The 14,031-nt window shown below is 35.1% G+C and overlaps 1 protein-coding gene across 1 annotated transcript in view; it reads right to left on the reverse strand.

Moving 5' to 3' along the window:
- Nucleotides 1-14,031, reverse strand: part of LOC128210598 (golgin subfamily B member 1-like) — a 234,999-nt gene that overhangs the window by 23,266 nt on the left and 197,702 nt on the right. Inside the window, exons 21-26 of the mRNA XM_052914948.1 lie at nt 11,076-11,385; nt 7,808-8,719; nt 4,861-5,013; nt 4,124-4,288; nt 3,508-3,579; nt 2,259-2,307 (exon numbers count right to left, since the gene is read on the reverse strand). Of these exons, the coding sequence (XP_052770908.1) occupies nt 2,259-2,307; nt 3,508-3,579; nt 4,124-4,288; nt 4,861-5,013; nt 7,808-8,719; nt 11,076-11,385 (1,661 nt within the window). The remainder of the gene's footprint in view (nt 1-2,258; nt 2,308-3,507; nt 3,580-4,123; nt 4,289-4,860; nt 5,014-7,807; nt 8,720-11,075; nt 11,386-14,031) is intronic.

Below are 14,031 nucleotides of genomic sequence, written 5' to 3' on the forward strand. Positions count from 1 at the left end.
ATGTATACAATAACCACTGTGCTCAAACTGTTTGGAAACTGCAGTACTCAGAAATATCCAGTAAATTTGCATACAGGCAAACAATTACATGACTGTGGGAACATGGAGGATCAAACCTAGAAATGATTGAAGTTTTGCACTTTGAAGTACGAGGTAAAATACCCTTCTGTGAAACATGTTAAGCTTCCAATGACATATGAACTATCATTATTTTACAATGTTTTAAGCATTGTAGGAATTTGAGCTAATGCTTGAAAATCTGGGGTTTTTTTTAATTTTGACTGTCCTGAGACTTACAAATGCAGATATTAATTTCAAAACTAGAAGTGCTGCAATGCTACAAAACCAGTTTTTTTTTCAATATTATATGGGCAATAAGAAATCAAAGCCAAATCATTTCTTGCATGATTTAGAAATTAAAGAGTAGCATCCTTTCTCTTTATTTTAATGAAAAAGGGACATAACTGAAAATTACTCTAGTTAAGTATATTATGTGTCTAGTTTCGCTTCAACAATACTTAGTTTCATTACCTTGACCTTGACCCCACACTCCTCAAAAGTAATCCCAAGCTAGCTCTTCACATTAGCTACCTACATACCAAGTTTCATCACTATCCATCAATCCTCACTAAAGTTATTAGGCAGAAGCCATTTTTCTATTTTTGAAACAATGGCCTTGACACTGCCAACTTCAATAACAATCCCAAGCTACCTACATTACCATATCAAAGCGCTGATAGTGCTGCATGAACAGGGTTTTATACGGGTTTTCACCATTATGATTCATGATCATGTGTGTATTAATAAGGTGCTGATATGTAGCACGGTGAATCTAAGAGTACCTGTGTAAAACAACCACAGGGGCCACCCTGGGTTTTAATTGAAGCATGATGGTAAATGACAAATAAGTATTTTATTGACAATAAAGTTAATGTCGCTGTGTAAGCAGGCAAACCAGGATGGAGAATGTAACCAATCCCAGCATAACTCCATCCTATGGTGTTACAATATGAGTTAGGCTTGCCAAGGATTTATTAACCAAAGAAATAAAATAGAAATTGGTTGATCATCCAGGGTGAATTTAAAATATACACTAAAACCATTTCCGGTTGGTAATTAGATGTTGGCCACTGTTAAAATTTTAAATAGTATTTTCAAATGATATATACATTATTTACATAAAAAATGGTTTCTCGACCGGGAGGAACGATAGATAGATAATATGCAACGGCTGGTGAATTATTGAAACAGCATAGAAACAAACTCCACGAAGCCTTCCTCCCCGTAAATGTGTGGGGTTTAATAATAGAAAATGAAAATATAAAAAAGGGTGAATGCTTGTGCTATTCCCAACAAAGAAAATGAAATATATATTAATCAAACTTTACTCATTAGCAAGAGTTTGTTATTCACAAAACAACTTAAAAAATACAAAAGATTAAAGAGAAATAGGTTCTTAATTAAAATGCTCAAAATAAGAATAATTGATTTTCAACAATTGTAGATGAAACACCTAAAAGTTATTAAATCTGTGATATTTTCTCATATTTACACCAAACCAGCAAAAAAATATAACTCAATTCATTTCAATGAAATGCCATTTTCAAAAATAAATACACAAACATCCATCTATACGCACACTAAAAAAGTATATAAAATAAATTAAACGAAATAAGTCTTGAAAAATCTTTAATTTCAAAACTATTTTTCTTCTTTGTCTATATGGTCAGCAACACTCTTCTATTTCTATATCGTCAGCTAACTCGTCAGCACTTTAGTACGTGCCTGTCAAAATGGTGGGCGTTTGTTAATTCCACGTGGGCTATCATGTGATGTTTTAAGCGGGGAAACTGTGCGATCATTGAGATCAATGAGATCATTGTGTCATGTGATGGAATGATGCGCTTTGAGTGGATAGTAATTCTTTGTTTACGTTTTGATGTTCATTCATTTTTGGGCGCAGGGATATTACTTTAATATCATCTTTATTTAAGTTCAACAAATTAAATGATTAAAATAGATATTGCTTCATGATTGCTTCTTGCTTTGTCAAATTTAGCTCGGTTATTGGAAACATAGCTTGCAATTTATATAGTCTGCACTTTCTCAAACTATATTTTTGGTGGTAAAGAGGCAGACGACACTTGTTACTATTAATATTATTTTATGTTGTGAGTGTCAAGTTTGTGGCTACACTGAACAGGGACAACCCTGTTCAAAAACCTTATTATTCAGATGGATGTTTTAAAAAAACTCACCATTTTGCCCCTGTAAATACCACTGCCCTGGAGTTTGGTTCTGCAACATCTGAAAGTATGTAATATATAATATTGAAACAAGAGGGTCAATGATGGCCCTAAATCACTCACCTGAGTAAAAGTTAAAAGCCTTTGTTTTTTTATAACAATGAAGAGAGTTAAGAGACATTATATATGATCCTACATACCAAATATTAAAGGTTTGTGGTTTGAGACAAGAAGATTTTAAAGATTTTCTTATATAAGTCTATTGGAAACTTGTGACCCCCAGGGTGGGACCAGTTTTTACCCACGGGCGCAATTTGAACAACATTGGAATTCTAGACAACACATGTTTTTTGTCAAGAAGTTTTTCCTTTCAGGATACACCAATAGGTGTTGTTTTTTTACTTATTAAACTTTCACTCTATTTACTTTCGTTTTGCGCGAGAGATGCGAAGATTGTTGTCTTGGAAACATGCCAGATCTGATACTTACGTCTGTAAATAGTCTATGTGGTGAATTTTATATAAAAAAAAATTCTTTTATTCGAGTAGTGATTTGGTACTCGGGTATTCGGTTGATTGATCGAGTACTCGTTGCCATCCCTAATTTTAAGGCTTTGATCAAAACATTACTTGCATAGAAATAAAATTCCCAAAAGTTTTATTTATCTTCAATCAATGTATAAAATTCTAAAACATTTTGGCACGAAAATTAACATACACAATTTTGCAGTTGACTGCTCTAGACCTGTTTGGCAGTCTGATTGAAATATCAACAGCTCTACGAAATATAAACTTGAGTTTTACTAGCCAGACATTATTATTTCTTCTGTTCCACAACAACATTTGACAAGACCATGAAACATGATGTATTTTATGCAAATTTTCGGAAAATCTAAAAATAGTAACAACCATCAAGTTTTTGTTTACATTGTATCCATCACTGTTTATGGCTGAAAATGAAAGCGTTTTAAAAATGCTTTTGAACCCAATCTACCAACTTGGAGACCCAAATCTACCTCTCTGACATTGCCAGAAGTTCACATGTCTGTAATATGCATAATAAGCTTGAAATTATATTAAGTATTTAAAATCAAATAGTTTATTGAACTAAATATTTGAAATACGCTACTGCCAAATCTGTCCAGGCATAAATACATCAACATCTTTACTGAAATCAATTGTTGTTTCAGATGTCATGAGGCTACCTTTTGTTCCCTACTTAAGTACTTAGTTCGTGTATGTATATAAATGACCTAACTTACCTTGAGCGTGCTGTTTGCGTCATCAAGACATTGTCTTAGAACCTCATTTTCAACTTCATGGCCACAGACATCCTGAAAAGTATAAATCACATGTAACATAGCTGAAATGAATCTGAGAGAATGATTTTATCCATCTGAAAAGGATTTCAAAATTCTACCCATGTTAATTCTTACTTGGTTTAAATGTTACAAAAAGTATGTTTTAGACTTTTTATAGGTTGATCCATGTTAATATTAGACATAATTTATTGTAATTTGCTTGATGGTCTCTTTTGAGAACATTCATACTGGCTCGACGCACACCTCCAGCACAAATGGTGAAAGATAGGCCAGGATATGTTTTGTCAAATTACATGCACTCTTTCAGCACGGGAGGAAAATAACCGCATTCTAATGGTAACCCTGTCACTGCTGAATATATACGTCAAGCAGATGAGACTTTATAAAATGAAGATCACTGAGTTTTATAGTATTTCAGGCTACCTCAAAGGGTTGAGATAAAGTATATTGTTACATTATGGAATAGAATTTCCTTTCCAGGCTGAGAATCAAAATAGCATTGTACAATTGTTAGAACATTTTGAAAATCCTATATTTCCCATCCATATATCCATACCTTCCCTTCCCTAAGCTGTGTGATAGTTCCCTGCAGATGTATGTTTAGCCTGTCTGACTCTGACAGCTGTTTCCCAATGTGATCGCACATTGCCAGCTTCCTCTGTATAGACTGGTACTCAGCCTGTGATATGGAAACCAGTCCACTGTGAGCCTTGCTCACATCCTGAAGAGTAAAAATGGTTAAAGCCTCTGAGTGCCAGTTAGGATGAAATAATTGGTGAAAAAAATAAAATATGACATCTCTGACCATCCCAGACCATCCTGAATCAATACAGATTGTCCTGGAACCAAAACGGACTGTCCAGGGAGATCCGTGTTCAATACAACATGTTTGATCAAACAGGATCACTGCAGACCTTCCTAGAGTCAACAAGGTTGCTACATGGACCATCTCAGACTACCTGGGATTGAAAAATCCTCCAAGATGGTCCTGGATGACCACAGCAGCTTTAAACAGTTTTAAACTGCTGGGGTGGTATCCCTGACCATCCAGGATAAGACTAGACACAACGTGGATCTGATCCTGTATTGGCCTAAATTTAGTCTGGGAAGATATGGAGAGTCCGTGGTTCTGGGGCCTTAGACCAAAGCGTATTCTTGTTATGAAACAGACAAGGTTTAGTCTATGGACTTTTTGACTGATGGACAGAGAGACCAATATGTGTAAAGCAATAATACCTCTGCTTCTTCGAAAGGAGACAGAATAAAGTAAAAGCAACCTTCTGAGTGTCTCACCTGGGGACTGGTGTTCGAAAGGTTATTGTTTAGCAGCCTAGACTGCAATTCTGCATTGTTTGTCTGTAGAACTATAATACGTCGCTGACATTCCTCTAGTGTTCGAGGCAGCTTTATGCTACCACTTGCTGCTGTGTTCAGATCCAATGATGCCTACAAACAGAAGAAAAAACAAACTTTAAAAAAAAAAGAAATTGTACTCATTTATTAAATTTTAAAGACAGCTATAAGGTGTTAGGATCCACATGTTGATCTCTTTCCTTGCTAGAAATCAGTACAGGATTCCTTGTGATGTCAAGAGAATGCCCTTCTGGTTGATTTTCAAAAACACTTAAAAGCTTAAAACCAACTCACCCTAATATATTATTTTCAAACCACCCCTTCCCTTCAATTCACTACCTATATCTTGCATAACACAAAATTTTAGAGTAATGTGTACCGTGGCATTTCTCCTTGTCACAAAAGCATTAATGGTTTTAAAGCCATCCTCATCAACGAAAACAATTCAAGTCAAGAAAAGGTATCAAATTTTTTGGCAGATATCAAAATAATTAAATCAAGATGCAACAAGAGGGCCAAGACGATTTTCACAGTTTTCCAAATAGACATTTACAGTGAAAGTAGCCCCCCCCCCCCTCTGGCAGCCATGGGATTTTACAAATCAACATGGGTAGAGAAATTTGATACAGGGTCACCTTAGGGATATTTTTGTGGTACAGGGCCACCTAAGAACATTCTCTGTGAAATTATTTTGAAATCAGGCCAGCAGATTCTGAGAAGAAGATTTTCAAAGTTTTCCTTTTGGTTGCCATATGGAGTTCAAGAGGATCACCCAAGGAACATTCCTGGGAAGTTTGGTTGAAATTGTCCAAGTGATAGAGGAGAAATTTTTACAAGGAAAATGTTGATGATGGACGAAGGACAGACAGACGCATTAATTTTTCTGGTTTAGGTGTTTTTCCTTTTTTGACTATCACCTTATCACAATAGCACTTGCTGAGTACATTGAGCTCAGGTGAGCTAAAATTGTATGCAGGGCATTTTTTGTCTTCTTTTTAATTATAGATTATCTGATATAAAATATATTTTTTGACATTAAATGGTTGGCTGAAGTGTACTTTGAAAATCTTTTGCTAGACATTTTGATACCTCGTAAACTGGTAAATTTTTAGCTATCCCCGACTCAATAACAGTTTCTCTTGATTTCAAAAGTAAAGTAAATTTGCATTATATGGTCAGTAGGCTATTTACTTTTAACTGTTCATTTATCATTCATATGAGCTTTTGCTTTTAAAAGGATAGAGTTAAAAAATATCTAACAATTACGATCTTTGGGATGTAAACAAGAGCTGTCACAGAGATATTGCGCTCGACTATTCCACCGCTTTTCGGTGTAAGGATTGAAAAGTTTTGGCGAAACATGCATGGATCAGTGTAAGATTAGATTTCAATGCAATACATGATATGCTGAGATATTTACATAAATACAGTACAGGTTGGGGGCATGATGGTGAACAAGTGTGCAAAGTTTCAAAGCCATAAATTATGTCAATGGACTTTGAAAATATTTGAGGTGGTACGCAAACTTTAACATAAGTGGTTACGCCGACGCCGACGCTCGGGTGACTAGGATAGCTCTCCTTATTCTTCGAAAAGTTGAGCTAAAAAAAGGTTCAATGCTGTGATATTCTTGATGAAAATAATTAATTGTAATATTAACCTATATCTACCAGGTTTTTTTTACCTGATATGAAAGGTGGCCCCTTCCCCTCGGAAAATAAGCCTAGTTTTTCCCCTAAAAATGAAAATTCCCCTCTGATCAATTTTTTTTTTTTTTTTTAGAAAGTCTTTTTACCTTAGTCTTAGTACAGGTTCATTTTCGATAAATTCTACATCCTAATAAATTATGTGATGTAAAGTTTCTTTGATAATTGAACTCAGAAATCATTGATTTTCATCACATTCAGAGATCAGTATGAAATATATCTGTCATGAATTATTGCAATAGATATTTCCACCCAAAGGATTGATCTTTTTTGTGTATTTTAAAGGGAAAATAACTAATATTAAATCATTTCCTAATTCGCAGGAGACTAGACAGCTTTTTCTTTTAGCTGTAAAATTCCCCAAGTTCGGCATTTTCATGATGCAAAATTTCCCAAAATCACAAAAAAAATATTCAGAAAATGTATTCTTTCTTGACTGACTGTAAGTCAGCAGGTACATCTTTTCTATCAACTAGCACACAAAATATGACCGAGTCAAATCTTTCTGAACCGGATCATTCTGTTTCTGATGATGTCAAACCCCAGTCCCAGCAAAATCCTGAACATTCTGTCGAGTCTAGTGGCCCTCTCATTTCGGAACCACGGAGAAAAAATGTCCAACTGTCTGGAAGTTTTGATTGTGAAAGTGAGCCTGAGGTACATGTAATCTCCCCACCAAATAAAAAAAACTAAAAGTAGTGCCGAGGCTAATTTAGTGGAGGAGTTTAAGAACAGGAAAAAAAAAGAGATGGACTAGTAATCTAACAATCAAATATTCTAAGAGGTATGAAAGTAAAATAAAAATAAAAAATTAAAACATGCACATTTTCCCCCTTTTTGTACTAAAACGCTGCAAAATTTTCCCCTTCTCAAAGGCCCCAGGCCCCGTCCCCTTTTTTAGAAAAAAAAACCTGTCTACTTAATCTTTATTTAGTATTCTAATTTCATTTTGGGTACATGTAAAACTCTTTAATGCCATTGTAACTGCCCTATAAATTGTGTGTCCTTTATAGTACATTGTAATTATATATACCTAAATTACACCAAACCCCATTTATAATAATAATAATAATAATAATAATGATTATAATAATAATGATAATAATGTTATGATCATCAAAATAATATTATAAATAATAGATAATAATGATTGTTTACAAAATAAATATACCCCGGCCTACCTTATTTCCAGAGGATTCTAGTTCCTTAACCCTATACTTCAGAGTGTTCTCGCTCCTCTGTAGTTTGCCGAGCCTATCCTTCATTACACACTCCCCTTTTTCAAGATCGCAAAGCTGGCTTTCCAACTCAACCACTCGTAATTGTAATCTTTTAACTTCATGTTGCAGACTGTTTTCACACTTTACTAGTGATTCATTCTCCTGACGCAATTTAATTTTCAGGTCGCGTAATAATGTCAACTCACTTTCCATTTCATTGCATTGTTTTTGAATAGCTGATGCTCGTTTTGATAGAGGTGAGTTTTCTGTCATTGTGTGATGCAATCGCTGTTGCATATCAAAATTCAAGTACTCCAATTCAATGACCCTTGCATGAGCATTAGCACCATAAGTTTCCAACTCAATAACAGTTTTCTGTAACGTCTGCAAAATGTTTTCTTGATTCTTTGCTCTATCTGCCAAATCCAATTCTGCACCCTCCAACTCCTTCAACCTCAACTGTAGATACTCCGATCTCTCAGAGAAAGCTGTTTTCTCTGTTTCCAAGTTTTGAACTTTCTTCCTTAGTGTCTCTTCTTTCTGTGACATTTCTTTGACTGAACTCTCCAGCGTCTCTGAATTTGTCTTCAGAATTTTTTCATCAAGCTTATACTGTTTCACCAAATCCTTCAATCTGTCTTCAAGAATCTCCAAATCTCTTATACGATCATCTTTATTATCCATGTCAGCTTCTAATTCATCTAGTCTTGCATAAAGTGAGTTCTCGTTTTTTTCAAAGCTCTTGACCTGTTCCTGCAGGTTTCTCTGGGCGAGTTCCAGTTGCCTTAGTGCTACATTTTGTTGATGAATGATTGCCTTGTCTTTACGAGCAATATCGTGGAGATCCTCACGATCTGATTCTAAATCGCTCACCTGAAGAGATACACAACTGATAATTATTATATGTCGTACTAACAGATGCTTGTGAACCTGATTATGAAGACCGCATGAAAGTTAGTAATGTTTGGTTCATTAAAAAGTAAAAGCCAATTTAACCCCATTGTTGTGTATCCCACCTTCAATGATATATTATATTTTATTAATCCATAAGTTTAATAATTTGATATAATTTCTGTTGCTGATTTTAGAAATTTATAATTTTATCATTAACAAACATGACATATAGACCAAACTCCCTTAGAATACAAGTCATTATGACACCTAAACAATATCTTATTATAAAATTTAATTTCCAAAATTTGGCCAAGCAAAATCTTACCAAAATTAAAAACTATTATTTCAAATTAGGTTAAACATACCATAAATTGTCAACATCTGTTTTTAAATGAAACATTTCCTTAAAAGGTCTTTAAATTAGAGTTCTACTACCTGGATTGACGTTCATTAAAAATAACATGATAATTGTATCAATGATAAGTGAAAATCTACATCAAGTTTCTGTGGTAAAATTCCAAAAGGACAGTTAACTAAAACAGTTTTTGAGTTTTAATCTACACAAGTCCAGAAATGTTTTTTTTATGTCTTAATTCAAGGGTTATAACTCTGGTTTTACTAAATGCAGCAGGAAACAAAATCCCAGGTGCACAACCTAATCACCTCAGTAACATTCTCCTACGCTATCATGACTCTTGGTCATACAGTTTTGTAGTTTTGAGCTAGAAATGCCATCTTTTGCTTATTCAAAAGCCATAAGTCTGGTTTTACTAAATGCAGCGGGAAACGAAACCCCAGGTGCACAACTTTATCACCTTAACATTCGTCCAAGGTTTCTTGCCTCTAGATGAAATAGTTTCAGAGTTTTGAGCGACACAAGTCCATAGGATTTATGGTTAATAGGCAGTTATTTAAAATCTAATGTAAAGTTTGGAGCAGAACTATAGGTTTAACAATTTTTTTCTTTGATTCAAATATTCTGAACAAAAGTCATGAAAACAGGATAAAAAGGTCGAACCTATGAAAGAAAACAGAAATCTAGAGATTGCTTTTTTAAAAAAGCACTTGTATCCCCCATTGTGTGGACGTAGCCGAGAAATAACCAATGGTTGACATGAAATTTGTGCTTTGGTACTGGAGACAAACCAAGACAAACCAACAGTCATCTTTAGTATAAGTTAGGCCAATTCACCATAAATGGATTTAACAGTTTATGATAAGTTTTTTTGAAAATTTGAATAAAAAAGTATGCATGCAGACAAGTTGTCTGACCAAGTTTTATAACAATTGAGTAGCCATTGCCCTCCCGGAAGATCGCCCCCCCCGTCTTAGTGAAAAAACGGACGATATCACCCCCAATATTCAAATGCATATTATAACCAGTTTATTTAAGCAAATTTGCAAAACAATGATTTTTATTATAAAATGAAACAACCCAAAGGCATAAATCAATGAAAAAAAAAATCATGAATAGTGAAAAATAAACGGAAAAAGCATGTGATTTTACAGGGGGGGTCTTTAATCGTAGCGTGGGTGCTTTGGACTGTATATATAAAAATATTCCTACACAGTATGTATAAATCTCTGGTTAAAAATTCAATATTTAAATAATATCTTAAGTATCTATCACATACGCATTAAAATCAAACACTTCAAATACATCATATACAAACATTTTAGGCTCAGCCTACATTTTTTAAAAAAGATGTCTAAATTTTAAAATTCTTTACAATAGTAATTGTTTATATATACAACGTATCCTTGGCATTATAACAACTAGCTAGTGAGAAATTTTATTTATTTTTCTATTTTCCTGTGATTTTACAATGAAACATTTATTATTCTAAAAGTTAATTGTTTTTTCTGTTATTTGTTGACTAAGCACTTATTTAATAATTTGATCAGTAAGTTCTCACCTTTAATTATCATTTGCATTGACATTTAATTATTTAATAGGGTGATAATCCTTAATGCGATAATGACATTATATGTTTTATTTCTTTTGAAGATTTTTTAGTGCAATCCAGTTGATAATTACTGATTGACCTAACACATTAATTGCATAATAGTATACTATTCACATGGTGGAAACATCAAAGTTGTTTGCCTAATTGAATGTCAAATAATACTTAAATAAATCATTTATGAATATGCAAATTTAAAAGAGTGTATATATGTAAAGTCATTTATATATATGCAGGGGGGCTATTGTCTGGGGGGGGGGGCTATTGTCTGGGAGGGCTATCATCCGGGGGGGATATGGTCCTAGGGGCTAATGTCTGGGGGGGCAATCATCCGGGGGGGATATCATCCTACCCTCTGATGAATCACCTACCTGCTGTCTTAGGTGTTTTTCAAGCTTCTCAAGTTCCCGGATTCGCTGTCGTAAGACATCCTCTGCCTTTTCCATAATGGCCGCTGATACAGAAGACTCTGGGTAACCGAAATATCCTGTATCGGAGTAGTCCTCGTCTGATTCTGCTCCTGTCAGATTGAGCCTCTCAGGCGAGATGTTCACATGTATCACCTCTGATTGTTCAAGGCATTGGAGGTTGAAGATACTTTGGAGATATTTTGAAGGAGGAACATCGATTTTAATTGTCTTAGATGGCTCAAGGTGGAGTTCACTGTGGGATGTTGAATACCTGTGATGAAAGTCACACAAATTTCATTACAATATCTACTAGCTGCACATATTTTCACCCGAATGTGCAAAAATCACTGTTAACAAACTGAACAGATCTTATAAATTTGAACTAGATACCAGGTATCACTTTTATATACTCTATTGAGGTTCTTTGAATTGCATCGTTAGATATTATAATTGTCATACACACACTATGGGTGTACACATCAATTAAGTGCTATCAACATCTTGCACTACGTAAAAGTGACACTTCATGGGAATATGTTGTGTGCTATCAACATCATGCACTACGTAAAAGTGACACTTCATGGGAATACGTTGTGTGCTATCAACATCTTGCACTACATAAAAGTGACACTTCATGGTGATATGTTGTGTGCTATCAACATCTTGCACTACGTAAAAGTGACACTTCATGGGAATACGTTGTGTGCTATCAACATCTTGCACTACATAAAAGTGACACTTCATGGGAATATGTTGTGTGCTATCAACATCATGCACTACGTAAAAGTGACACTTCATGGGAATACGTTGTGTGCTATCAACATCTTGCACTACGTAAAAGTGACACTTCATGGGAATACGTTGTGTGCTATCAACATCTTGCACTACGTAAAAGTGACACTTCATGGGAATACGTTGTGTGCTATCAACATCTTGCACTACGTAAAAGTGACACTTCATGGGAGTATGTTGTGTGCTATCAACATATTGCACTACGTAAAAGTGACACTTCATGGGAATATGTTGTGTGCTATCAACATCTTGCACTACGTAAAAGTGACACTTCATGGGAATACGTTGTGTGCTATCAACATCTTGCACTACGTAAAAGTGACACTTCATGGTGATATGTTGTGTGCTATCAACATCTTGCACTACATAAAAGTGACACTTCATGGTGATATGTTGTGTGCTATCAACATCTTGCACTACGTAAAAGTGACACTTCATGGTAATATGTTGTGTGCTATCAACATCTTGCACTACATAAAAGTGACACTTCATGGTAATACGTTGTGTGCTATCAACATCTTGCACTACATAAAAGTGACACTTCATGGTGATATGTTGTGTGCTATCAACATCTTGCACTACATAAAAGTGACACTTCATGGTAATACGTTGTGTGCTATCAACATCTTGCACTACGTAAAAGTGACACTTCATGGGAATACGTTGTATGCTATCAACATCTTGCACTACGTAAAAGTGACACTTCATGGTGATACGTTGTGTGCTATCAACATCTTGCACTACGTAAAAGTGACACTTCATGGGAATACGTTGTGTGCTATCAACATCTTGCAATACGTAAAAGTGACACTTCATGGGAATACGTTGTGTGCTATCAACATCTTGCACTACATAAAAGTGACACTTCATGGTGATATGTTGTGTGCTATCAACATCTTGCACTACGTAAAAGTGACACTTCATGGTAATACGTTGTGTGCTATCAACATCTTGCACTACGTAAAAGTGACACTTCATGAGAATACGTTGTGTGCTATCAACATCTTGCACTACGTAAAAGTGACACTTCATGGTGATATGTTGTGTGCTATCAACATCTTGCACTACGTAAAAGTGACACTTCATGGGAATACGTTGTGTGCTATCAACATCTTGCACTACGTAAAAGTGACACTTCATGGTGATATGTTGTGTGCTATCAACATCTTGCACTACGTAAAAGTGACACTTCATGGGAATATGTTGTGTGCTATCAACATCTTGCACTACGTAAAAGTGACACTTCATGGGAATATGTTGTGTGCTATCAACATCATGCACTACGTAAAAGTGACACTTCATGGTGATATGTTGTGTGCTATCAACATCTTGCACTACGTAAAAGTGACACTTCATGGGAATATGTTGTGTGCTATCAACATCATGCACTACATAAAAGTGACACTTCATGGTGATATGTTGTGTGCTATCAACATCTTGCACTACGTAAAAGTGACACTTCATGGGAATATGTTGTGTGCTATCAACATCTTGCACTACGTAAAAGTGACACTTCATGGGAATATGTTGTGTGCTATCAACATCATGCACTACGTAAAAGTGACACTTCATGGTGATATGTTGTGTGCTATCAACATCTTGCACTACGTAAAAGTGACACTTCATGGGAATATGTTGTGTGCTATCAATATCTTGCACTACGTAAAAGTGACACTTCATGGGAATACGTTGTGTGCTATCAACATCTTGCACTACGTAAAAGTGACACTTCATGGGAATACGTTGTGTGCTATCAACATCTTGCACTACATAAAAGTGACACTTCATGGGAATATGTTGTGTGCTATCAACATCATGCACTACGTAAAAGTGACACTTCATGGTGATATGTTGTGTGCTATCAACATCTTGCACTACGTAAAAGTGACACTTCATGGGAATATGTTGTGTGCTATCAACATCATGCACTACATAAAAGTGACACTTCATGGTGATATGTTGTGTGCTATCAACATCTTGCACTACATAAAAGTGACACTTCATGGTGATATGTTGTGTGCTATCAACATCTTGCACTACGTAAAAGTGACACTTCATGGTGATATGTTGTGTGCTATCAACATCTTGCACTACGTAAAAGTGACACTTCATGGTGATATGTTGT

This window comes from Mya arenaria, chromosome 12 (assembly GCF_026914265.1).
Source record: "Mya arenaria isolate MELC-2E11 chromosome 12, ASM2691426v1".
In the NCBI taxonomy this organism is placed as follows: Eukaryota; Metazoa; Mollusca; class Bivalvia; order Myida; family Myidae; genus Mya; species Mya arenaria.